This window comes from Apodemus sylvaticus, chromosome 18, assembly GCF_947179515.1.
Source record: "Apodemus sylvaticus chromosome 18, mApoSyl1.1, whole genome shotgun sequence".
In the NCBI taxonomy this organism is placed as follows: Eukaryota; Metazoa; Chordata; class Mammalia; order Rodentia; family Muridae; genus Apodemus; species Apodemus sylvaticus.
The window spans coordinates 44,883,672-44,910,629 of record NC_067489.1 but is presented as its reverse complement, the minus strand read 5'-3'; the positions used below and the strand labels follow the sequence as shown (position 1 = coordinate 44,910,629).

The window sequence follows — 26,958 nt, the reverse complement described above, 5'->3', positions numbered from 1 at the left end:
TCTCTGTAAAATGTACTCTTACACAAAGAAATGCAAGATTTGTAATGTCATCCTGGAAAACTTCCTTTACAAGATTCTTTTACCTTCCCAGATTTTTATAAGCCAGAATAATTTTTCTTGCCATGGTGAGCATTCTGAGGTCTTTGGAAACTTCTTTCACAAATGAATGTTTCCATTTTTATTTTATGTTTTGGAACAGCCATGTGATATGGTTAGGGCATTATTTGTCCTATCTGTTGTACTCAGAAGAATATTCTAGAATATTTTCCAGACAACTATGAACACATTAATGTCTGGGAGCCCCAAGTCCTCAGGCAGAGCAGGAGCCCTGCGGCCGTGGTGACAGACTCAGAACTTTATTCCTGATTACAAACTTGAGTAAATTTGACTCCAGAAAGCTGACTCTTTGCTCTGTTTCTGTTTGTCTGGTGCTTGTCCACAGGAGAAGACGTCATCGCTTCCGAGCGAGCTGCAGCTCTGTGCAACGTGTGTGAACTCTCAGGCAAGTCTCTGTTCGTGTTGCCCCACACTGACCACCTCGTGGGCTACATTATAAGGTAAATCAGAGTGTTGTTTTTAGGAGGAAAAGTTGGTAGCTTAGACCCTTTTATTTACAAACAACAACAAAGTGTTCATAAAAACATTGTAGACGATGAAGTTCACTTGGCCAGCCACTGAATGAATGGACTGGAAGGAGTCTGAGACCAACCTTGTCTGCATTAGCAAGTTCCACTCTACCTGGGGCTATGTAATAAGACCCTGCGTCAAAAACAGACAACGAGGCTCTTGCAACACTCACTGAGAGCCAGGCTATCGCCATAACTATTTAACCTGTTCTGTTTAAAGCAGGGGAGAGTTTAATTCCAAGTAGCCAGGGCTTTTGAGGTCAGGATAGATTAGGGAAGGCAGGTCTGTCCTTCATCTCATATGTGTGTGTGTCTGTGTGTCTGTGTGTCTGTGTGTCTGTGTGTCTGTGGGATTAGACTGAGGTTGTTGGGCAGGTCAGCAAGCACCTTTACCTGGTAAGCATCTTACCAGCATACAGCCTCAGTTTAAAGGGTTAAGCAGCCCTGTTTACCCTCAGGTCGCTCTGCCTAATTAAAATCTGAGTCACAGCCTGGTTAGGAACTAAAAGGAGCTTATCTCTGACATTTCCGAGGTCAAAGAGATGGAAATAACTTCTTTGAGAAGGTTATCTTTTCATCTCTGAGAATGACCTATAAAGATAGTTCTGGCTACAGTTCATATCTCATAGTCTCCCTTGCTGTTCCCACTTGTAAAATCTTAAGGACAAGTTTAAGTTAATAACCTTTGTTTCAAGATTAGAATCTAATTTTATTTTCATATTTTAACATTTTTTTTAAAAATTATACTTCAAAAATAAAAAAAAATAACCTAGGAAATTCAATTTAAAATACATTATCTGCCAGGTATGGTAGCACATGCCTTTAATTCAAGTTTTCAAGAGGCAGAGGCAGGAGGGTTGCCAATTTGAGGCCAGTCTGGGTTACACTAGTGAGTTGAAAGCCTGCCAAGATGACATACTTAGATCTTGTCTATAAAGAAGTAGATAAAATATTTGATTTTAAAATTTGACTTAATTTTAAAGCCAAATTTTCCTCCTGTTTTCCTCAGGAGTGTAGGTTAAACTTAGGTTTTCCTCTGAGGGGGAGTATCCTTGGCATCTGTCACCTGTCCTTTGCCTGTGGACTCACTTTTCCCTCCTGCCCTGCATCCCTCTGACGGTCAGTCACCTTCTCCAGTCCAGTGTGAACCACTTAGCCGTCCTGCACAGATTTCTTATTGGTGCTTATATAATCTCAGAATTGTACGATGAAGCAAGACTTTAATAACATTAATGTTATTTCTATCTTGTTTGCCAATTGTTTTTATTCTCCCCAGATATTTTTCTCATTCGTTTTAAACAATAAATAGTAGAAAAATAAAAATCTAATTCAATTTTAAACATTTTTTCAGCCAGGTGGTGGCGCACGCCTTTAATCCTAGCACTTGGGAGGCAGAGGCAGGCAGATTTCTGGGTTTGAGGCAGCCTGGTCTATGGAGTGAGTTCCAGGACAGCCAGGGCTATACAGAGAAACCCTGTCTCAAAAAACAAAAAAACAAAAAAAAAAACCAAAAAAGAAAAAAAACCCATGGTTGTCAGTAGTGTCAGGGGAGGTCTTAGTTTAGGTTTTTTCCCCTAGAAATCCAGATTATACACTGCTTCATTTTTCATCTTAAAGTACAGTGTTGGTCAATTTGCAACAAATATTGTTCTTAAAAAGACTTTGCGTTTGAGTAACTCTATTTGTTTTTTTTTTTTTTAACAGATTAGAAAATGCATTTTATGAGCATGCGCAGACCTATTACTACACTGAGGTCAGAAGAGTGAAATCTCATAAGGAATTTTTGAATAAAACAACACACCAGGTACACTTAAAAAACTAACCATTACTGGTCATTTTTGAGATGATTCTTATTTCTTCATTACTGATATTTTAAATTGTTTAGTACTTTAAAAGTCTTTTTTTAAGCTCTTAAAAAATGAGTTTGCTTTTAAATTAGAACCTTATGCCCTTACTTTTAAACTCTTACCTGTAAAGAGCTCTTGGAAGACTTTTTAAGCATGTCTTTGTTTCTTGGGATCATTATGAATTTAATTTTTAATAATTTCCTTCATAATTCAATGCATCATAATAATATCATTTTACCTTTAAAGTGTGTATGTAATCATTTTTTAATCACTCTTTTCAGCTTTTGTTTGTTAGACATCAGTTTAAAATAGCTTTCTTCAGTGAGTTGAAACAAGATACGCAAAATGCTCTGAAGTAAGTTTCTGTTTTCAAACTAAATCTTTATTAAAATCCTGATGTTAATAATACTATACATGAATTTCTTAGAGAACTGGAGATTGATTTTATATATATATATATATATACACACACATACATACATACATACATACTTTTATTGAATTGTTGAGTGGTTAGAAATGTTGCATAAATATTGTCTGTCATAATAATATTGCTCTTTGGAATCTTAAACATTATTAACCGCCCTTCTCCTGTTTACATTAGGAATTATAGGACTGCCTATAACCTCGTACATGAATTGAGGGCCCATGAAACTAATATTCTGGAAATTAAGACGATGGCAGGATTTATAAACTACAAGGTATAGTTCTGTTTTGAAATAAAGGGGATTTACTTAAATGTTACCTTTTTAAAATGCTGAAATCAAAATCAGTTTCTTGATCCATAAAGGTGGATTTGGTGAAATATGTTCTTTTTGATGTCCTTTTACTCAAGAATGGCTTTGATTCTCAGCAGCCTCATCAGAAGAGTTGTGTTTTAAATTTATAGATACTTGAAATTATTGGAAGTCAAGAGTGTTACAGTGTTTGTTTGTAAGAGAAGAGAGTAGTGGGAAGAGAGCTGCCTGTGGTTGAATTTTAAGAGATGCAGCATTAGAACTGTGTAGCATTTCTTGGCTTCTTGACTCTACCATAGAAAAGATACATCTGTACCCTTTAGCTGGCTGTGTTTTGTTTTTTGAGACTTGGTATCACTAGTGTTGCATAGGTAGATGGGTCTAGAACTCTGGGGCTCAAGTGATGCTCTGGCCTCAGCCTGCTGAGTACTTGGGACTGCAGTGTACACCGCCCCTGCCAGCTCAGTTCACGTTAGAGAAAACCAAACTCTGTGTGAGCATTTTGTGGTTGTGTATAGTAGAGATGATCCTGTTTGTCCTGTGTCCATCTGTCCCACTTCACCCCTGTGCTGTGTGGCCTCCACCCCCACTTCCCAGGGTCAAGGCTATATTGTTTTCCCACCCACCTTTAAAGATGTCTGCTACCAGTCAGGTGATGGGTAGTCCAGAACAGATTTTTACTGAGCACAAATGTCAAAGTAGATATTCTCCTACCTGACAGTCCTTTTTAGGACATTTCTTTGCCAATTATGGTTGTTTGTATATCTCAAAAATCTCTGGATATTTACTATATTTTCAAATAGAAATATATTGGAAATATGCTAACAAGTGATTGGTTGTATAAATGTAATTGGACATTGATGACTACACAATTAAGAATGTGGCAGCTCTGTCAGTTGACATGAAAATGTAGCATGTGTCTTAGTTTGGTTTATCTTACTGTGATAAAACCATGACCCTGGTTTTATCCAGCCTTCCTACTGCTGCAGCCCTGTATTACAGTAATTGATTCCTTATGGGTGGTGACCCCAACTGTAAAATTGTCATTGCTACTGAACTATAATGTAAATATCTGTGTTTTCCAGTGGTTTTAAGGTCTATGAACCATTTCCAATGTTTCCCAGAGGGGTTGCGACCCATAGGTTGAGAACCATTGCCTTAACTAAAAGCAAGCTGGGGAGGAAAAGGCTGGTTTGCTTTAAATATCTCAGGTCACAATCCGTTGGGGGGACCATAGCCAGGGTAGGAGGCTGAAGCAGGCTCAGAGGCCATGAGGAGTGCTGCTTTCCGGCTTGCTCTTCGTGGCTTGCTCAGCCCGCTTTCTTACAGCACTGGGGACCACTAGCCAACCTGGGGTGGTACCACTCACAGAGGGCGGTCAGGAGGCTGCTGGCTGGCCATCTGATGGAGACATTTTCTCAGTGAAGATCTCCTCGTCATAGATCTGTCTAGGTTTGGGCCAAGTTGACAAAAGCCAGCTAGCATAATATGATGCTGTTAGTGGAAGACTGTGAGATGTAACTCCCCATAGTAAGCCTGGTGCCACGGCTCTTAGTTTATAAATGTGAATATTCACACGCTCACCTGTCTATAGTATACTGCCTACATACATACTGCCTCTGAAAAGAAAAATTGATGACTGAAGGACATGATGGATAATAAACTTGTGGGGCTTGGAGCTCGCTTAATGGGTAAAGTACTTGCAGCCCAAGCATGAGGTCCCGGGTTCAGATCCCCAGAGCCCACCGAAAAGCTGGATGTGGGGCCTATTCCTGTAACTGCAGCACTGCCCGAGATAGGGGCCTGGGGGATGGGGGGATGGCGCAGGCAGGCAGATCCTGGGGGCTGGTGGGTGGGCCAGTCTGGCTGTCACTGAGCCTCAGGTTCAGTGAGAGACCCTGTCTCCTAGGGGAGATGAGGAGCAGCAGAGCAAGATTCACACAAGTATACACACATACCACACACATGCACACTGCACATACACACACATGCACACTGCACATACACACGTGCACACATGCACATTGCACACAGGTATACATGCATACCACATACATACACATAAAACACATGGATTGTTTTTTATATATTTCTTTGTACCTAAGAAATAAAATTTTAAGTTGTTATAATCATATGGAAATAAACTTTAGCTTTATTTCTTTTGGGTTTCCTTTTACCCTCAATTTACATAGATTATGCCATTTTTGAAACAATGTAGAGTTAGTGTTCCAGGAAAAAAAAAAAAAAAAAACCTTTAGAAATTTTGTTGTCCTTGTTGATGTATAGGCAACTAAACCTAGATTATTTAACAGAAATATTTAGTTTCCTGACAATTAATATTCAAAGTTTCTTCCATATAAATTCCTATTGGAAGTAGTATAGCCCATTATTGTATTCTTTTGATATAAGTTTTAAAATTCTATATTTTGAAAACCTTTTGTAAGGCATAGGACAACTTCAGTATATTGAATTATTTTATTTCATTTCTTAAAGCATTCTGATGAAGAGAATTAAATATTACAGAGAACTTCAGAGAAGGAAATTATGTAGTTTCTTGTAGTTTACATTTTTAATGTGTATGAGACTGTGTCTTTAGACTTCTCTCTTATTTGGGGATTTACATTTTTTTCAGATCTGTAGGCTGTGTTTTCAGCACAATACCCCGTTGGATGCAATTGCTCAGTTTCGAAAACACATTGACTTGTGTAAGAAAAAAATCGGAAGTGCAGAGCTGGCGTTCGAGCATGCCGCGTGGATGGCGAAGCAGTAGGTTTAAGTTGCAGTCTCGTAATATTTAAAAATAGACTGTGGGGCTTGAAGAGATGGCCTCAGCTAAGGCTTTGGCTCTAAACTGGATGGAGTGGCTTTCTCTTAGTGCGTGGGGTTTTAGCAATAATCCTAGGTATGTATTCAGGAATAGTATATGTTGATTGGTGTCATTTCTTGATGGAAATTGGGTAATTTATGGTACTATCGTTTACATTCAACATGTATTTGCTGGGTTTACACTTTGTGCTTACATTATAAGAATGGACAAAGCAAAATTTCTACTTGAGGGAACATAATGTTTGCCTCCGTCTGGGTTTCTATTGCTGTGATGAACCACCAGGACCAAGGCAGCTTGGGAGGAAGGGAGGGCCTTGCTTCATCTGACTCCAGGCCACTTCTGTCACTGAGGGAAGTCAGGTCGAAATTCAGGACTAGAACCTGGAGCGGGAGCTGAAGCAGAGAGCAGGGGGACACTGCTACTGTTGCTCCTCATGGCCTACTCAGCCTCATTCCTCACCCAGGACCACCCTCCCACAGGTGACTTGTCAACTTGTCACACCGATATATTACTGTTAAACGATAACCTTCCTTTTCTTCTTTATATTAATACCACAATGTAAAACACAAATGTTTTTAAAAGTTCAGTCTTTTTTAAAGCATTTTAAGATTAATTTATGTATGTATTCCCTCTCTGCATATACATTGGTGTGTGTAAAGACTGTGATATACTCACATTAAATCAATCAATAAATATATCTTTAAAAATAGATTCAAACACTTCAAACATGCAGTACCTTTAAAAGAAATCCAAAGTTTCTTTAAAAGTTCAAACTTTCTCTAAAATAGCCAATGTATTCTGTTGGTTTTTATAAAGTTAAGAAACAAGGTAAAAACTGTCTGATCTTAAGGAAGAATCGGGGCTGGAGAGATGACTCAGCGGTTAAGAGTACTGACTGTTCTTCCAGAGGTCTTGAGTTCAAATCCCAGCACCCACATGGTGGCTCACAACCATCTGTAATGAGATCTAATGCCCTCTTCTGGTGTCTGAAGACAGTTACAATGTACTTATATAAAATAAATAAGTAAATCTAAAAAAAAAAAAAAAAAAAGGAAGAGGAGGAGGAAAGAATGAGGGTTGTCACAGTCAACTTACAGTAAAACCAAAGCCCAACTATATAAGCGATTCAGTGCTTGCTGTCAGGAGCCCACCCACTTCTGACCTGGGCTGCAGAGCCTGGGTGCTTCTGCCGTCCACAGCACCAGAGCCTGTCTCATAGGGTCAGGCCGCCTCCACTCCACAGCAGCAGCTGACCAACATCGGTTCAGTTAAAGCACCAGGTTAGTGCTGCAGGTCCTTTGCCTGTCCCAACTGATTCTTCAGCTCCAGTTGGCAAGACACCACAAATTCTTTACACAGAGTGTCACACAAACTGGCCCTGGTAAAAGCCTTGCTTCCCCCTGAAATTCCACAAGCCAGGCCTCGTCATCTGCATGCCTCTCAACGCTCTCATCTTTCAAAAGCCCAGTAAGCTTGGACAGTCAAGTTTCCTCAGCCCAGAGTTCACAGTTCCTTGCATGATAGCATGAGCAGGTTACTGTCCCATGAAGCTAGTACCAAGTTCTGAAGAAGTCCTTTTCTATTGCTGTGATAAACATCATGACCAAAAGAACAATTTGTGGGGCCAGGGTGGGTTTATCTCGTCTCACACTTCTGAGTAACAGTTCGTCACTGAGGGAAGTCAGGGCTGGAACTCAAGGCAGAAGGGAAGCAGAGAGCACGGAGGACTGTGCTTACTGACTACTCATGACTTGCTCAGCCTGTTCTTTAGACACTCAGGACCACCTACTCAGAAGTGGCACTACCCATAGTGGGTGAGCCCTTTCACATCAGTCGGGAAATGCCCTGTGACGTGTCCATAGGCAATCTGATAGAAGCATTTTCTCTATTGAGGGCCCTCTCACAGATGATGCTAGCATGTGTCAAATTAACAGCAGCAGCAACATGACGAAAAAACCAACTAGGACGATGTTTATTTTAGAATGCTGAGTACAGTTACTTCCAGGAACTCACTTATCCCTGAAGAGTGAGGGTTAAGTTCTAATACATGGTGCAGCCATGGACTTGAGTTATTTCAGACGAGTTACAAAAAGAACGTGTGTGCAACTTGTCAATAGTGTATGTTGTTGGTTTTTTATTTTGTTTTGCTTTGTTTTTTTCAAGACAGGGTTTCTCTTTGTAGCCCTGGCTATCCTGAAACTCACTCTATACCAGGCTGGCCTCGAACTCAGCAATCTGCCTGCCTCTGTCTCCTAACTGCTGGGATTAAAGGTGTGCACCACCACTGCCCGGCGTGTATGTTGTTAATTATAAATAATTAGCTGTTACTCAGTCATTTAATAATATAGTGCATTGAGTGTATGGTTTCCAGAGTAAGTAATTAGGAGTAAGCTGTTTTCCCTTCCCCTCACTACCCAGTCCTTTTATTTCTTGGTTTGTTCTCTTTAAGATTCCAGGCCTTTGGAGATTTATTTGATGAAGCCATTAAGTTGGGGCTGACAGCTATTCAAACACAGAACCCTGGTTTCTACTATCAGCAGGCAGCTTACTATGCCCAGGAGCGAAAACAGCACGCAAAAGCCCTGTGTAACCACGATGTAAGTCCCGGCCTGCATCACCTCGCATCAGGATTAACACTGATTAACTCCCTTAAGACAAGCCAGGGCTCGTGGCCTTGGTTCCCCCCTCCCCCCCCATCTTTGAATATCTTTTGAATTATTATGACTTTTTCGTTTTAACCCGGGAATTCCGTGAGCAGGGTATTTCTGTTTTACATGTATTAAGATTTTGAGCTTTGGATTATTATAATTTCAGTGTAGTATTTTAACAGATGATAAACACTAGGTTGTGTAAGGAACATGCATAGTGGGGCATTAGCAAATAAGATTCAATAGGACATGAACTACTTCTGCTAAACCACGAATTGATGAGCTTTCACCAGACGTGACCTCTCCACGTTTCGTGTTCAGATATAGGATGCTGGATCTTCAGGGGAAGCACCAGCTTAGTTATCAAGTTCTTGTAGGTGGATTGATTGCAGTGTAAAACAGAACAGTCGTAAAAGAGTTGCTTATTTTTCTGTGCATTGGCATTTTGTCTGCATGTGTGTCAGTGCCAGGGTTCCAGATTCCCCGGTCCTAGAGTTACAGACAGCTGTGAGCTGCCGTGTGGCCCCCGGTACTCTGGAAGGGCAGCCGGGGCTCTTTAACTCTGAGCCGTTGCTCCAGCCCTATAAAATAGGAATATTATAAGAATTTACTAAAATATGTAATAGCAGGGAAACATGAGAAGGCAGATGTTTAGGAGAATATTTAGTGTTAAAGTGAAATGTATGGAGCGTATTTCAATGGAAAGGTAGGTTGAAAAGTGATGCTGGTTACTCGCAGCTACAGGTCTCATGACAGTGTGTGAGTAATGGACGTATTCCTCACAAGGGGCAGGAGGTTTTATTAGTAATTAGAATTTTATTTTTTCCTTTTGGGTGTTTTATAATTTTTCAATAATATAGTTATATATACTTTGGGTTTAAATACCAAAAAAGGAAAACATAGTGTAAATATTTTCTTTCCAGTGTCAAAAAAATTCTGTTTTCTACCAACAAGAAAACTAACATAGAATAATGAAGAAGAGCAAGTCTTTTTTAGTACTCCGTGTGGCATTTTTTATTTTCACAGAGAACATTTTATATGTGAAGTACATACTAACCATCATTTGTAATACTTCCCCATTTTATTATAGCAAGGTGAAAAAGAAGAGTGAGTTACTGTGAACTCAGCACCAGAATCACATTACAGTTCCCCCCCTGAGACAGGGTTTCTCTGCATAGCTCTGACTGTTCTGGAACTTGAACTGTAGGCAAGCTGGCCTTAAACTCAGAGATCGCCTGCCCCTGCCCCAGAGTGCTGGGATTAAGGGTGGGCACCACCACTGGCCACCTCAGTTTTTGTAAGATTTCTAAATGTTAGTAAAGGATGTTAAAACATTTGTAATGGTGCTATGTATCCCAGTACTGGACGTTTGTATTTATGGCTATCTCTTTATTCAGTCAGATTGGGTTTGAGTGGAGGACCTAGACTAGATGCTTCCTCAAATTTGTTCTTTCGGTTCCAGGCCACTGTGATGTACCCCAATCCTGATCCCTTAGAAACGCAGACGGGTGTGCTTGACTTCTATGGGCAGCGACCCTGGAGACAAGGAATCCTAAGTAAATACATTTCTGCTTTTTCTCTTAGGTTCAGGAAGACAGAGCGATAGCTGTCACTGTCTAACGCCCCATGAAATTATACTGAAATGCATATGTTGGCTTTTAAGACTCTTTAGAAAGTGTCCTTTCTTAGTCTGTTTCTAAGATTTATACACTTGGTTTTTTAGATTAGTTTCTTTCATTACATATTGGAGTCCTAATTAAAGGCAATGGTATTGTTAAAACATTTGAGTATTTAAGCATTCAACTTTGGTGATTTACTTAACATTTTAAAGTGACATTGCCATGCACAGCCTCACACAGCCTTTCTGGCCATCTTGTGCACTCTGTGTATATTTGACGGAGTGCCACCCATGGCAGTGGGCACCCTGAGTGCTAGTGTGTCACACACTCAGTAGAGTGGGAGGGGAGGGGAGGGGATGGAGAGCACTCCAGCTGGGGAAAGATCGTCAGGGTTAGGAACGTCTCCACAGAACAGAGGCAGGCGGCAGAGAACGCTTCAGGTCAATAAGGCTGTCTCTTAGAATCGCTAGCATTCTAGAACATTCGCGAGTCTTAAGTGCACACGGTATTCATGTGAAGGGTTGATGGAGCTCGTGTGAAGAGTTGTGTTCAGTGAGCTAAGATGGGTTGCTTCTTGTCTCACGTAGGCTTTGACCTCTCGGACCCTGAAAAGGAGAAAGCAGGGATTCTTGCCATTCAGCTCAAGGAGAAAAGTGTTGTCCACTCTGTGAGTCACATCCCTGCTGGAAACTGTCTGCACACTATTCTAGTAAAATGGTTCCCATCCCAATGGCTCATACCTTCTCTCTCCTGACAGGAAATAATAATCGCTCTTCTGAGCAATGCTGTTGCACAGTTCAAGAAGTACAAGTGTCCACGGATGAAAAGCCACCTGAGTATGTACCCAGCACGTGCGGTTCTGGGCCGCGCAGAGGGGAACTAACTTACTCACCCCCTCTCTTCCTTTGCAGTGGTTCAGATGGGAGAGGAGTATTATTACGCAAAGGATTATACCAAAGCTTTGAAGTGAGTCCTGTCACTGTGTATTTTCACAAGTGCTCTGATTGCCTTACAATGAAATTGGAAAAGAAGTTTATATGGAAGGGCTTGCTGTTACTGTGTCTGTTTTTATTAAATGCCAGCTTCGTGGTATTTTTTCAATGTCCTCTGCTAGCACAACCCTTCCTTAAAGCATTTAGCGAACCTCTGGGTTAACTACGTGTGAACACAGTTAGACCATCCAGAAGACACATGCAGGTCTCCACAGACCTGCCAGCCTCTGGGAACCTCTTCTCTCTCTCAGGCTGCTGGACTACGTGATGTGTGACTACCGGAGTGAAGCGTGGTGGACTCTCCTCACGTCTATATTGACGACAGCCCTGAAGTGTTCCTACCTCATGGCCCAGCTAAAAGACTATATTACTTACTCTCTGGAGCTCCTTGGAAGAGGTATTGATGCTTTTTCTGTAAAAGCCCAGCACACACAGTTGTTTGCATCATAAATATTTGTTTTAAACTGGAATATTTCACTGTCAAATATTTAGAAGTACTTTTATCCTGGGTGTGGTGTAGCACATCTTTAATGCCAGCACCCAGGAGGCCAAAGCAGGGACATCTCTATCAATTTAAGGTTAACCTGCCCTACATAGTATGTTCTACAGGGCTATTAGAGACCCCGTCTCAGAAAAACAATAAACGTTGTACTTTTATTATATAAAATTCAGCATGTTCACTCATGTTAGAAGCACCTGCTGTAAAGTACCTTACGGGTGCCTCCATTGGGACAGTGCTTGCCTGATTTCAACTCCCAGTACCCGTGTCTATGCCAGGCATGGTGGCCTGTGCTTCTCAGCCTTGCCCTGGGGCTTGGCACACGTGAAGATCCCTAGGGCTCCTGGCTAGTCAGTCTGTCATAATTGGTGAGCTCTAGGCCAATGATTGACCCTGTCTCAAAGGAGGTGCATAAAAAGACTGTATCAGGTGTGGAGAGCTAGCTCTGTTCCCAGCACCCCCGGGAAGTCTATAGTTCCTGTAAACCCACAGTGGGGTGATGGACTGACTGACTGACTGACTGACTGACTGACAGCTCTATTTTCTTTCCCTATCTCAGCTTCAACTCTGAAAGATGACCAGAAATCTCGGATAGAAAAGAACCTCATGAATGTTCTAATGGTGGGTTGTAATTCCTTGTATACCCAGATCTGCATCTGCGTGTGTTTTCTCCAGTAGTTGGACAGAGTTTGAACTCTCATTGCAGAACGAAAGCCCTGACCCTGAACCCGACTGTGATGTCTTAGCCGTGAAGACTGCTCAGAAGCTGTGGGCGGACCGGGTCTCTCTGGCTGGCAGCAATGTCTTCACAATAGGCGTACAGGACTTCGTGCCATTTGGTGTGTAGCCAACATTCACAGTGTTTATAGAAACCCTTTGTCTGAAGTGAATACATGCCGAATATTATATATGAAAGTAGTCAGAGTATAGCCATCTCGTGGATAATCATGACTCTTATTTTTCTCTTCAGTGTCATAGCAATATGCTATCAAATATTTTAAGTTCAATAAGTATTTATTGAAAATATGTGAGTCCTGAAGATCTTCATCTCATTTACTGTTACTTTAAAATACCACAGGAAAGGACATTTTCTAGTTTTGTCCTATTTTCTTTCTAAAAACTATGTTTTCTTTTATGTATAACAGTGTAGCGTGCATCGTGGTTCTCAGCCTTCCTAACGCTGTGACCTTTAACATGGTCCTCCTGTTGTGGTGACCCCCAACCATACAATTATTTTGTTGCTATTTCATAACTAGTATTAAGAATCATAATGTATATAGCTAATATGCAGGATATCTGTTATGTGACCCCTAAAGGTTGAGAGCCACTGGTTTACATATTAAATAACACTATCATAGAATGATTTGATGTTGTATACATTTGTTATATGTATATAATTCACAATTTAAATTTGCTTAGAAAAAGTGAATTTGAAAAAATAGTTCTGGCGGGAGGAGTTTTGCAATCTGAAATATCCTGTTCAAATACTTATATTTGTTTATTAAAATATATTTTACTTATTTATACTTCAAGTACAATATGAAGTATCCTTGAGAAAATAGCATTTTAAAGTTATATCCATTAATATCTAGGCAGGTGTTTTGAAATAATTCAAAATTGTTCTGTTCCTTTTGACACCAACTTTTTATGGACAAGTGTGGTTTTAAAATTTAAGAAATGTTTGAAGCTCAGCAGTGGTGGCAACACCTTTAATCCCAGCATTTGGGAGGTTGAGGCAGGTGGATCCCTGAGTTGGAGGCTGGCGTGATCTACATCATGAGTTCTAGGACAGCCAAGGGTACATAGAGAAACCCTGTCTCAAAACAAACAAACAAGCAAACAAACAGCACCCCCACTCCAATGTTTTTGAAGCTACTTTGTTTCACAAAGTTTATTTTCACAAAGAGCTGTGTTGGTGTTTACTGAGCAGCGGCCATCCACGGGGACAGAAGGCCCTGAGAGGGTGTAAGAGCTGCTTCTGTGAAGATGACTCCGCACTGCGCTCTAGTGCCTGGGACTGCTGCACTCACCTTCTCCTTTGATTTCTAGTTCAATGCAAAGCCAAGTTCCGTGCTCCAAGTTTTCACGTGGATGTTCCTGTGCAGTTTGATGTTTATCTGAAGGCGGACTGTCCACACCCCATTAGGTTTTCCAAGCTCTGTGTCAGCTTTAATAACCAGGTAGTGTACCAGTAATATGTTTCCTCTGTGTGTATGTCATTGTAGCTCCAGTCAACTGTGAAGGTGACTTTAGTGACTTTTACATCTTACTGGTTATCTGATTTTGGCTGGATTTATTTAAGAATAAATGTACTTGTATTTCCAAAGTCTTGCAATTTAAATAGACTTTTTCTACTCTTAATTTTTTCTTCATTTTCGGCTTAAGTAAGCCAAGAATACTATTCTTAGTTTTTTGTAATATGTAGCTTGAATTTCAAGTAAAATATATTCAGTGTGAAGCTAGCCTAATTTTTAAAATCACTTGCTTCATTTGTTTTACCATTGTTAGCTTTTGTTTTAGAACTAATATATGTTTGGTGTTGAAATACTGGAATGGAGTAGATGGACTTTTGACGTGCACAGTGGACCTGGGCCCCTGAGAGGCAGGGTTTCTCTGCTAACTTCTAAACAGTCTAGTGTTTTCTATGCACACATAAACAATATGTTCATGCTGTAGGCATCTGAAGACTGTAAAGTGTGAAATACTGAAGCTAAGGGCTAGAGTCTGTTCTCTCTCACCTATGTGCTCACTTAACAAATAATTATCTTCTGATCACCTGGACAGTGTAAGCCTTTAACCAACACATGCATCGAAAGTTACAATGTTCTCACGGTGAACCTAAAGAGATACTGTGTGTCAACCCCATTATATGTAAGAATGTTGGGGACAGGCCCAAATGACTCAGCGATTGTCCAGTAAGCAGAGCAGGCCACCTGTTACCTCTGCTGGAAGGAGAGTGACAGCAGGCGAGGCAAGGAAAAGGGGATGCTCTGAGGCAAGGCCAGATTTACAGTGAGATGGGGATGGGAGGCTGAGAAGCTGTGGTGCAGGAACAGGAGTATAAAGTCTGTATAGAACAACATTGGTTGTTCTATACAGACTTTATATTTAGATTGTAATAATGAAAAAAATTTATCTGTTTTAGTAGAAAATAATTGATGAAACCAGAGAAATACCCTATAATTGAGATGTTGAGATAAATCTGGGTCTCCTAAAGACCAGTTTGGTTCCTTCCAGCCCTTACACAGGGAGGACTTCTCATTAGCCTGCCGGTGTCAAAGCAGAAACATGAGACTGAGGAACTTTATTGTAAAGAAACAATACCATGAAAAGTAATTAGACATTAATTATATTTATCCAGGTACAAGGTGTGAGGATTGGGTCAGAATGCTAGTTGTGGGAAAGGCATTTTATAGTAGATAAGTCTAGGCTGGGGTGACAGACACCTCAGTGTGTAAGCATGTGAGGACCTCAGAACAGACAGAGTGGCCCTGGAGGCTTGCTGGGTGTCCAGGGAGAGGGCCTGACTCTAGGAAATGAGGAGGGTGGTCTCCTTGGTCCTCCCGTGAGTGTGCGCTCTGGTGTGCACACACAGAGCAGGTAAGCCTGGGTTGGGGAGCAGAGAGAGGAGGAGTGGGCTGGGGTGAGCAGGGGGCTGGAGGCTGGCTCATGCCTTTCCTGGGCCTGGCCTGGTCTGCCTCCTCCCTGCCTGGTTCCTTCTTCCAGGCTGGTCACTTAGAATCATCACATTCTCAGGCACACTGCCCTGACTGCAGTGACCCCTGGAGCCTTCCCAGTTCGAGTGCCCGTGGCTCCGTGGCCACCCGTGTGCAGTTAGTTCTCAACTGCCTGCCTCCCTATTACATGGAAAGACGGCTTGTCATTGTTTCTCCTCTCTCCTCATTGTGATACCCGATCGTGAAATTAGAGCCAATACAGGTCTCTTACGTCACTTTTCCTTGAATTGCCTCTAAGTCCATGTAAATAAGTATAAGCTTCTTTCGTAATTAAAAACTAACACAATGCTACGGTAGAATAAAATATCAGCTTTAAACTTGTATTCTCATTATATCTTATTTGAAATTCAAGTTGTAGACTACAAGAAAACAAAGGGAATGTGTGTTTGATAGCATCAGTCAGAAATGACTAGTAAGTATTTGCTGTGAAGGCAATTCATGTGCCGTCATAGGAAGTTGCTCTTGGAAGTCCTTACGCTTATTAACAGATGAGAATGGTGATTTCTGTCAACAGGTGCACATGTACATGCATGAATATACATGCGGACACAAGCACATGTGCACACACACAGGCACACAGGCGCACAGAAACACACTCACACAGAAGTACACAGGCTCATACACAGAAGCATACACACAGACAAACACAATATACTTACACAGAGGCACACACACATACTCACACAATAGTACACACACACACTCAGGCACACTAATAATTAAAAAATACTCTCCAGTATTCACCAAATACTCACCAAAAGGTACTCTCCAGTGCAACAAAGAACATATATTTTGTTTCTCCTTAATAATTGGTATTTCAAGCTGGGCAGTGGTGGTGCACGCCTTTAATCCCAGCACTTGGGAGGCAGAGGCAGGTGGATTTCTGAGTTCAAGGCCAGCCTGGTCTACAGAGTGAGTTCCAGGACAGCCAGGGCTACACAGAGAAACCTTGTCTCGAAAATGCAAAAAAAAAAAAAAAAAAAAAAAAAAAAGTATTTCAAAGCTTACAGAAATCAGGTTGTATGTGCTAAATGTTTGGTGTGTGTGTGTGTGTGGGGGGTGTCTTAGCAGTAAGTACATGAATGCGACATCAAAATAACTCTTTTTACATAAAAACCACTGCATAGTACATCAGTGACATTGGTGCTAGAGCGGCGGTTCCCAGCCTTTCTATGCTGCCGGTTTTTAACACAGTTCTCGGATTGTGGTGACCCCCAACCATAAAGTTATTTCATTGTTACTTCATAGCTATAATTATGTACTGTTACGAATTTTAATGTAAATCCCCGATATATAGGATATATGGTGTGCAACGGCTGTTAAAGGGTGTTTGACCCCACAGGGTCACAACCTACCAGCTGAGAACCCCTGGGCTAGAACTAAGTGAGCTCTGAAGCACTCCGTGCTTAGAGTTAGCCTAAGATCTGTTTCTGACACAATGGTAACGCCACTCGCCTCTCCTAAGGGCTACAACCCGTTCTGTGTACTGGAGGAAGCGTCCAGAGCAAGTGAAGTCTTAGAAAATCTGACTCAAGGAAAGATGTGCTTAGTCCCTGGCAAAACAAGGAAGTTGTCATTTAAATTTGTTGCAAAAACTGAAGATGTGGGAAAGAAAATTGAGGTAAGTTATGAAATTTGCTTAAAAATAATTTGAACGGCAAAAGTAGTATGTTTGTGTTAAAAATGTAAATAATGCATTCATAGTTGTTGGTAGGTTTCCTTCCATATGCTCTGTGTCAGTACATTTGTACTGTAAAGTGATTTAGTTAAAGATTGGGCCCTGGAGATGGAGTTCAGTGGTACAGTGAATGCTTCCTGGCTTGCACAGGGTCCAGGTCCCCAGCATGAAGGAGGACAACGGAATGTCCTGGGCATCACACTCTGTCCCCGCCCCACACACACCGGTAGTTTTATAAGTAGACATTGTTTGCTCTGAGTACATAAGACCAATCTCATTTTTTTAATGAGTAAATTATCAGTTAAGGAGTTTTCAATGATTTATATTGCATAATACATCAAATATATATATAAAAGGACCTAATTTCAACTTTATCTCTTTAGTGTTCAAACATTGCTGTTTGCATATATTTAGAGAAAATGAGAATACATTAATATTTTAGCAGGTTGATATGGTGTAGCATTTGAGAAGCCCTTCAGAGCTGCGTGGTGAAATGGTATTTTATGTTGTGTGTACTCTGGAGCCAGCTGCATATCTTCAATTCTAGCCTATCTTGCGAGGTCCTGGGCATCCTAACCTGTGTGTCTCAGTCAGTCATCTATAAGATCTGGGGTTTGCGGGGTTGTCAGTCCATTCGATGCTAACAGTGTTTACAGCAAAGCAAGCACTCACCGAGTGCTTGGCGTTCATGGCTTAAAGAGAGTGGTTAGCTGGGTCAAACCTTGGGTCCATTGTTAAAATGTATGTGCATCAGGTTATACTACTTACATTTGCATAGCAACTCTATAAAGTAAATGGATTTCTTATTGACTATCCAGTGCTTTGCCTCTTCCATTTAAAAGTCCTTCATGATTTGGTGGAATCTACCTAGATGTTTTACTGCTCTAGTTGGTGCGTGAACCTGAGAGACATGGACTCAAGTCTCACGCAATAGCCAACTTTCTTCAGAGCAGCAAACAATTTATATCTTGTTTAAAAAGGTCACCTGAGTAAGGTTGTCATGAATTCAAGCTGTATCTAGTCACAAGGGCAAGCTGCATGTGCCTTTCCATAGAGGCAGAGGCAATAGCAGTCGCCAGTTGTGATGAGTGATCTGAAGTGAACTGACCTGTCTGCTGCACCTTGGAGGGGCACAAAAGCATTATCTGAGAGCAGCTCTACATTTTTGAAGAAACTCAGGTCATGATACATGTTTTCTTGGGTTCCCCCCCCCCCCCCCCCCCCGCAAGTGCTCAGAATTCCCCTTCCACAATTCCATTTTTGGACTGTGTTCCAACACCTAGAACTGTATTTTATTTTTTACTTGGTATCTGAGGAAACCTATCATTTTAATTCATAATCCCCTGTTGGGTCCTTTCATAAGTGGGTTTATCTAAAAGCAATATTCAATTAATAAAACATTTCATTACTAACACTGTAAGTACTTAGAGCAGAAATGTTTGTGGAATTAGACACTAGTTGGTGAGTTTTCCAGTGGTACTTGCTTATTTCCTTCAGTGTCCACCAATAAGCATCTGTTCCGTCCCGTGCTGTGCCCGTGCCGGCATCAGATGTATACATGCAGGCTCTTGGAAGCTGAGGGCGTGGTCAGTGCCTGGCCAGGGTGAGCATCTAGCAGCAGACCTTCTGTCGGTTTCCGTTCTGTGCTGACTAGGTGAATGTTAGGTGTGACCACTCCCTGCGCACACGTCGTTGACTGGCCGATGGCAGCAGGTATGTGATGGCGTATCTGGTGTGCCTTCTTTTTTCAGATCACCTCTGTGGATCTGTTTCTGGGCAGCGAGGCGGGCCGGTGTGTGGTTTTGAGCTGGCAGGGAGGAGGAGGGGATGCCGCTTCCTCCCAGGAAGCCCTGCAGGCTGCACGGTCCTTCAGAAGGCGCCCAAAGCTTCCTGAGGACGAGGTTCACTGGGACAGCGTCGTCATCCAGGCCAGCACGATGTGAGTGCGCTTTGAGAACGTCAGGAAGCCCTGCTTCCCTGAGAGGACTGTGCCGCGTACTTATTGCTTTAGGTGGCTTATTGAGCTATTTCTTTTCGAAGGATCATTTCCAGAGTCCCGGACATTTCTGTACATCTGCGACATGAGCCTCCTGCTCTGATGAATGAGATGTATTGTTTGGTCGTAACTGTTCAATCGCACGAAAAGTCCCCAATCAGAGATGTGAAGCTCACTGCTGGCCTGAAGCCAGGTAAGCACTCACTGCATAAGTTCATAAGCGTTGTAAGTTGGATCAGGATCTGTGCATTATGTTGGTTGAAAAGGCACTGTGGTTTCTTTACACTGTTGAAATTTGCTATTTAATATTAGGATACACTAGTAAATAATGGTGATATTAAACATGGTTTTAGGCGGGCGGTGGTGGTGCACGCCTGTAATTCCAGCACCTGGGAGGCAGAGGCAGGCATATTTCTGAGTTGAGGCCAGCCTGGTCTATGGAGTGAGTTCCAGGACAGCCAGGGCTACACAGAGAAACCCTGTCTCAAAAAAAACAAATTCAAAAAAAAAAAAAAAAGAAAGAAAAAAAGAAAAGAAACAACCCACATGGTTTTAAGATGAATTTGTCACTTTGTTGGTAATTACTGTTTTATATTTATATTAAATTATGAAAGTTGTATTACACAAAAAGGTTTGAATGGTTTTCTTTAAGTCCCTTTTTGGTTGTATACATTTTCACTCCTTTGGGCGTGGGTCGCATGCACCACAGCATGCCTGTGGAGGTCCGAGGACAGCTGTGGGCTTATCTCCTATGATCATGTGTGGCAGGTCATCAGGCTAGGCACAAAGTGCTTTTACCATTGAGTGGTTTTTCCCATGCAAGTTAAAAATGCGTGGTAAAGCATCGGAGACAGTCACAGCATCAACAACACATCTGGCCTGCTCACAAACACACCTTGGTGGTTGTTCAAGAGCTTTGGAAAGGACACAGGACACTTGATAGGAGGAGTGCATGTGGTGAGCAGCCGTCAGAAGCTGGCCACTGGAGAGCAGTCTTCAAGCTGGCATCTGCAGGCCTGTGTGACAAGTGTGAGAGAGCTAACTCATGAACAGCTCCGTGGCACTCGGCAAGTGGGAAGGGCACAGTGGTGCCCTCGACAGACGCCTCTGTGAGCTGACAGAAGAGACACATCTAGCGTTCTGAACTGTTGCTCTCTTATGTTATACAACAGCAAACTTTTTCTGAAGGAAGAACGATGAATGGACTGTGACAACAGCTAGCGATGACCAGCTCTGTGGTGGAGAAGCAGCTCCAAAGCCCTTTGCAGAGACAGATTGGCCACAACCAAAGCTCAGGGTCACTGCTGCCCTGCCACCCCTTTGATCCAGTGCAGCTCTCTGTGTCTACCACACTCTACAGCATTCTACAGGGAAAGCACTTCCACACCAGCAGGGTGCGAATGCTTGTCAGGAGTTCATTCAGTCCCTGAGCACAGATATTTACACTGTAAGAATAAAATCTCATTCTCATTGGCAAAAATAAATTGCCAATTTATAATAGTTCCAACTTTGATCCATAAAGGTGTGTTGAGCCTAGTTATAGTAAATTAAAATGTACAGTCTGAAACCACAATTCCCTTAGCACCAACAGAGGAACAAGGTAAACACCATCACATTAGTGACAGGATATTTATTTAAAAGAAGGTGTGATAGCGTGTTCTTCATATAATATCAATTATTATAATGTCCTAAAGCCACTCAACCTTCACAGGGCAGGATGCCAACTTAACCCAGAAAACTCACGTGACACTCCACGGAGCAGAGCTGTGTGATGAGTCCTACCCAGCCTTACTCACGGACATTCCTGTGGGAGACTTACGCCCCGGGGAGCAGGTGAGCATGCTGGGGGGAAGGGGGGACTAGAGAGGACAGGAGTCGGGTGGTGGTTCTACAATAGCATAGCCAAGCACTGGGAACGTGACTGGCCTACCAGCATCTCCTGGCATTTTACAGACTTAGCTTGGTTTCTCTACAGGGGTTTTAGAACAGGTAACATTACTCTCCACTGTTCTGCTTGCTGCTGCTGGTGAAATCACTGGTATCTGTAACTGCGCTAATTTCTCAGTCAACTTCTGTTTCCAAATCACATTTAAAGAGGTTGTGGGGGGTTGAAGGAGTGTGTGAGAAGGTGGAGGATGAGGTCACAGAGGTCAGCTCAGGGTTCTTGGTGGCTGGGGGCAGAGCTTTCCTTACTCATATGGGCTAGCTACTCTGTGACAGCCTCTAGAAAGTATCTAACCAGACGGCTCTACATGGGAACATTGTCTTAGAATATCTGGAGGAAGCCTCTGTAACATTAAATTTACAAAACTTACTGTGTTGCAGCTAGAAAAAACAGTGTATGTTCGTTGTGGAACCGTGGGCTCCAGAATGTTCCTTGTATACGTTTCTTACCTGATCAATACAACTGTTGAAGGAAAAGAAATTGTTTGCAAGTGTCACAAGGTATTTTTTTTCTATGACTACATTTTACATTTGTTTATTTTGCATGTATGTATGTGCATGCACACACATATGTGCATGCCACAGTGCATATGTGAACGTTGGGGAACAGTTGTGGGACTTGGTTCTCTCCTTGTACTGTGTGGGTTCCGGAAACTGAACCTAGGTCATCAGACTTAGAAGCCAGCTCATTTATCCTTTGACCAATCTCACTGTCCCCAAATAATCTTCTAAAAAGATTTCTCATCAATCTGGGTTGGGTTATTGGCTTTAAAAGGAAGGACAACCCCATGGCCTCTCCAACAGCCAATTAGAGGGGAGATGCAGGGTGTTGGTTAGGGTATAGCTCCGTGATCAGATTTGGTAACGTTTTCTGTCTTGTGACTTAGATTCTAGACCTCCATCTTAAAGAGTCGATTATAATTGGATTATAATTGGATGGCAATTGTAACAGTGTCTGTTACATTACTAGGTGTTCATTTCAGTCACCTTAAGTCAAGGTGAGGTAAGGAAAAGTCACATGAGAGGATGGTTTAGGTCCTGGGCGTGGCCCCATCTTGACTTTAGGCCAATCACTTCAACCTCTTAACGCCTGGCTCCCCCTCTATGGAGTGACAGTGATGCCTGTCCTGCCTGCTCCACCCGACCTTGAGATAAAAGTGCAGAAGAAAGCACTTCCCCGGGGGAAATGCTAGACAGTCCCCCGGGGGAGCAGGTCACTATGTAGATTTTACAGATGTTATCTAGGAAAAGACCCTTGCTTCTTAGTGCGTAACTTGGGGTTGAATATCGATCAGGTCTAGATTACGCCTTGAATGCTTTTTAACCTTAAAGCTTCCTGTTAAAAGATTAGAGAAGCCATTGCGTGTGCTCCTGTGCTTCTTACAGGATGAAACGGTGACAATAGAAACTGTCTTTCCGTTTGATGTCGCAGTCAGATTTGTTTCCACAAAGGTATGTTCCAGGATGGGTGCTGGGATCAGGTCAGGCAGAGTAGTTCAAAGAAGACAATAGTGTAATTGTTGACAGTCTCTTGTGCTCCTTGGCTGCAGTTCGAGCACCTGGAAAGAGTCTATGCAGACATCCCCTTTCTGTTGATGACGGATGTTTTGAGTGCCTCACCGTGGGCGCTCACAATTGTGTCCAGTGAGCTGCAACTTGCTCCCTCTATGACTGCAGTGGATCATCTGGAGTCCCAGATAGACAAAGGTGAAGCTTTACATCATTCTCATGGGGGCCAGATGTGCGTGTGCCAGCCAGCAGTACAATAGCTAGATTTTCACAAAATAAGGGAACTTGAGACTTACACATTTAGAATTAAGGCATGATTAGCATTTATAATATGCATGAGTATATCATATTTTAAAAGGTCACATTTGGGTTTTGTTTGGTTCTGTTTTGAGAGAGGGTCTCATGTAGCCTAAGCTAGTCTTGAACTTGGTAACTCAGGATGTCCTTGACCTCCCGACACTCCTGCTAAACTTCTTGAGTGCTGTAATTCCAGACATGTGTCCCCATGCCATGCCCAGCATAAAAGATGAGATTTTGTTCTTTTTTACTCTATGGAAGTAACATATTGAGAAATATACTTGAAAGCAAAATACGATTTTCATTTTTGAAATTTTAAGGGTTTTTTAAATTTATTTGAAATTAATGTTTACTGTTATTTATGATTAGAAATAGGACAAGGTGTTTATTAGATAGACAACAGATTTGCTAACTTACTCAGCTAAAGTAGTCCAGAGAGCAGATTCAAACCTAGAAACCTTTCCTGTTCAGTGCACTTTCATAAACTGTTATAAAATATAAAGCTAATGTGAATATTAAACGAAGCAAAATTATACTCAAGCAGACGATACGGTTTAAGTTGTGTAAAAAGCAAACCAAGCAGCCGCTGGTTACTTCAGTGCAGGCACTGGCCACTGTGTCCACTGCTGAGTCAGAGTTGGTTTGCCTGTGTCATGTCGGCCGTTTCTAAGACCCTAACTTGGCTTCCCTCTGTCTGTAAGTCTTCAGCTCCACAGAGCGTTAGGCTGCCCTGCTAGAGGGGTCATGTGCAGGCAAAGGGAGAAACTGAGTCCAGCGTCTCATGCCCTTTCTCACCATCGTTCCCGCCCTCTCCTGGCTTGTAGAAGTAGCTCTCTAACTATATTATTCCCCTTTCCCCCGGTGCTTGCTGCTACAATCCAATTCCTCCAAGACTATTCCGGTCCTGCCATTGTGACTCCAGCAGTTTTCGAGCCAGGCCCCGCGTGGCTTGCACGCACGCATTCTTCACGTCCGTCCCTGCTCTCCTGCGCTCTCCTCCCACTGAGCTGAGGCTGAGTTGCTGTTAGCAGATATTGCTCCGTGGAAATCTGAAGTTATCACTTTGTCCACAACCCTCTCGTGTCTCTTTCCCCGTTTCACCTTTGCTCTGGGACTGACTCACAAGCTCAGACTTCTGACCCTCCTCTGCAGGGCTTTGCCCGCGTCAGCCCCACGACACTTGGTACACACCTCTGTTGTGACAGCCTGTTGTCTGTCTCTACAAATGACTCCTGCAGTACGCTGTGCTCCTTTAGACTCAGAGCCTGTCTTTTTCATCTTTATATTGCTGACTATCATTTAATGATAGTATATTAAATTGAGGATTAATTTCTGGTTTGAGCTTCTGGTATTTCAGTGTCTTATTGCTGGTGTAACAGTGATTGTGAACTTAGTCTTAAAGTTCTGGAAGATGGAAATCCTAGAAACAACGTGTCTCAGATTCTAGGGAAGACTCAGGCTCCTGACCTCTCCCAGCTCTGAGGGGACACTTGCATTTTATTTTGCCTCAAGGCTCCTCCCTTACTCACAGTTGACAGAGTCACACTTCTCTGTCACAAACTCAGCACGTTGGTATTTGTTAGCAGACTCGTCATCATTCTCCCTGCCTTAGACGTCAGGGACAGCCTTGGTGTGTTATGTCCAGCCCGGGATTTTACAAAAGCATCTCCAAAAGCTTGGACTGATGCCTCTCAAAAAAAAAAAAAAAAAAATTGGGCTGCGATATTGTCTGCTACTTAAGTTTACTTGAAACAACTTAAGAACTGACCAGCCCTTTTCTTTCTCACTGGGGACTGCTTGTCCACAACCAGATAGCCATTCACCTGGTACAGTCATCTTTATTGATTGGGCAGCCATAACAATGCTAACCCAGTGTTCGGGAATGCTGTTATTTTGTAGTTGCTTATAGAATTGCTCTAACTGTGTTGGCTGGAAGCTGCCGTCCCTTTGCATTTAAAGATTGTGGCTGTGAAGTGCTGTGACTGGCATTGTGTCTGTGCAGTGTTGAAAGGTAGGGATTTGGCTTAGATAGATGCAAAGGTATCGAGAAGAACTCTTCCTGTACGAGATGAGTACAGCTGATCAATAGTGGAGCCATGGTGGTTGATTTCTGTTTGAGTGAGTTCGGTAGTGAATCAGAGAGAGTAATGGTGTCAACAGTATTGGAGTAACAGAGTTTTCTTTTTCCTTACCCCCAAATTCCTTCCTTCCTTCCTCCCTCCCTTCTTCCCTCCCTCCCTCCCTCTCTCCCTTCCTCCCTTCTTTTCTTCCTTTCTTCCTTCCTTCCTTCCTTCCTTCCTTCCTTCCTTCCTTCCTTCCTTCCTTCCTTTTTCTTTCTTGCTTTCTTGCCATGAAATAATTTGGAAAAGGGAAATGAATTACCTTATGATATCGTCGTTTCTTCAAGCTGTCCGTATCCATGGCTTTCCAGTAGGACTTGGTTGTAGATCGGCAGATGCCCCATTGGCGGTGGCGTGTGTGCATACGTGTACGTGTGAGAACACGCATCCATGTGCACATGCAAACCAGAAGAGGCCCTCCGCTGCCTGCTGCATTTCCACCCACTGGTTTTTACTGTTAGGGATATATTAGCCCAATAGTGGACTCATGTGATGTAGAAAAGGTAATGTAGCATTTCTGAGCCTTGGTTTCTAAGTTTCTAAGAACAGTTCATTTGTAAGGTACTGCTTTGTCTGCTTGAGGTGAAACTCTCATAGATTAAATTATGCTGTAGGTTATAAGGAGTCTTTCTTGCAGTTGTCTTACAGACAGGAGAGAGCGCTAGCGAGTGCTTCTGTCTTCGCTGCCCGTCTGCTGGGAACATTGAAGGTGGAGTGGCAACAGGACATTACATCATCTCCTGGAAGAGGTAAAACTCACATTGGCCCTGGCTCTCCCTCAGTGTCTTCTCACAATATCTTTACTGTTTCTCATTACCATTTATCACGCCGAAGTGCAGGGTGGAGTTACAGTCAGATGTGCGATTACTGTGTTAAGTTACAATAATGAGGAAGATAAAGCAAGCTTAGTTTGACACAATTTCTAACTGAAATGCCGATAAGATTTTAGTCAAACAAAAGCTGAATATAGGGCAATGAAAATCATCAGGTGGAATGCCCTCGTGTAATCGGTAGGATTGTCTACAGAAAATCCCCAGAAGATTGCCAGGAAGATGGCTCGGCAGCCAGAGGTGCTCGCTGCCAAGCCTGGCAGCCAGGCTTGATGTCCAGAGTGCGCACACGGAAAGACAGAGCCTGCTGCCTCCGCACAAGTGTCCTCTGACCCTCTTCTGAGCTTCCTGGGCAGCAGGCACACATGTGGTGCACATATATCCATTCAGACAAATCAGTTATACACAAAAGATAAACAAGTCTAAAAATATGAAAATTAAAACTTCCAATTCATTGAAATAAATTATAGAGAATGAAAAGACAATGCAAAATGGCTGAAGATCTTTGTAGTATTGTAATAATAATTATGTAGACATAATAATTCATAATACTACATAGTAATAATAAGGGTTAGTGTTCTTATTTACAGCTTTACCTCTGGGTGAATTCACCTAAGACATAGGTCAGGAAGTGGGGAAAGTTTAGAGCTGAGGAAACCAGGAAGCCAATGAAGACAGTGAGAGAAATGGGGCTCACTGGGACCTGGGGTGACCAGCTGAGGGCACGTTCAGTGCAGGGCTGGCATTGCCAAGTGTGGAAGATGTGCAGTGGGGGTGAGTTTGTTCCAAAGTCTGCTGGGCAGGGTTAGGGAAAGTTGGCGGTGTCTCTGACCTGCAGACCAAGGAACAATCCCAAACATGTATCCAAAACCAGTGGGTGCTGGACTGAAGTTAGACAGAGCAGCATTAGCTATAATACCTCCCTACCCAAACACCAAAATACCCTACATGCTAGTCCTGCCATAAAGAAAAGAAACCAGATGGTGGCAGTCAGTGACATGCTGCTCACCGGCCAGAGCGAGTGAAGCAGAAGCCCAGTGAGGAAGGAATTG

At 42.4% G+C, this 26,958-nt stretch overlaps 1 protein-coding gene across 1 annotated transcript in view; it reads left to right on the top strand.

Annotated features, from left to right (window-relative positions):
- Nucleotides 1–26,958, top strand: part of Trappc11 (trafficking protein particle complex subunit 11) — a 42,908-nt gene that overhangs the window by 5,864 nt on the left and 10,086 nt on the right. The window contains 22 exon segments of the mRNA XM_052162679.1: nt 443–557; nt 2,331–2,430; nt 2,755–2,828; nt 3,078–3,174; nt 5,843–5,976; nt 8,487–8,634; nt 10,148–10,241; nt 10,892–10,971; nt 11,062–11,140; nt 11,216–11,270; nt 11,548–11,693; nt 12,355–12,416; nt 12,502–12,634; nt 13,845–13,975; nt 16,998–17,153; nt 18,962–19,149; nt 19,251–19,399; nt 20,918–21,039; nt 21,532–21,651; nt 22,537–22,602; nt 22,701–22,857; nt 25,714–25,825. Coding sequence (XP_052018639.1) covers nt 443–557; nt 2,331–2,430; nt 2,755–2,828; nt 3,078–3,174; nt 5,843–5,976; nt 8,487–8,634; nt 10,148–10,241; nt 10,892–10,971; nt 11,062–11,140; nt 11,216–11,270; nt 11,548–11,693; nt 12,355–12,416; nt 12,502–12,634; nt 13,845–13,975; nt 16,998–17,153; nt 18,962–19,149; nt 19,251–19,399; nt 20,918–21,039; nt 21,532–21,651; nt 22,537–22,602; nt 22,701–22,857; nt 25,714–25,825 — 2,518 coding nt within the window.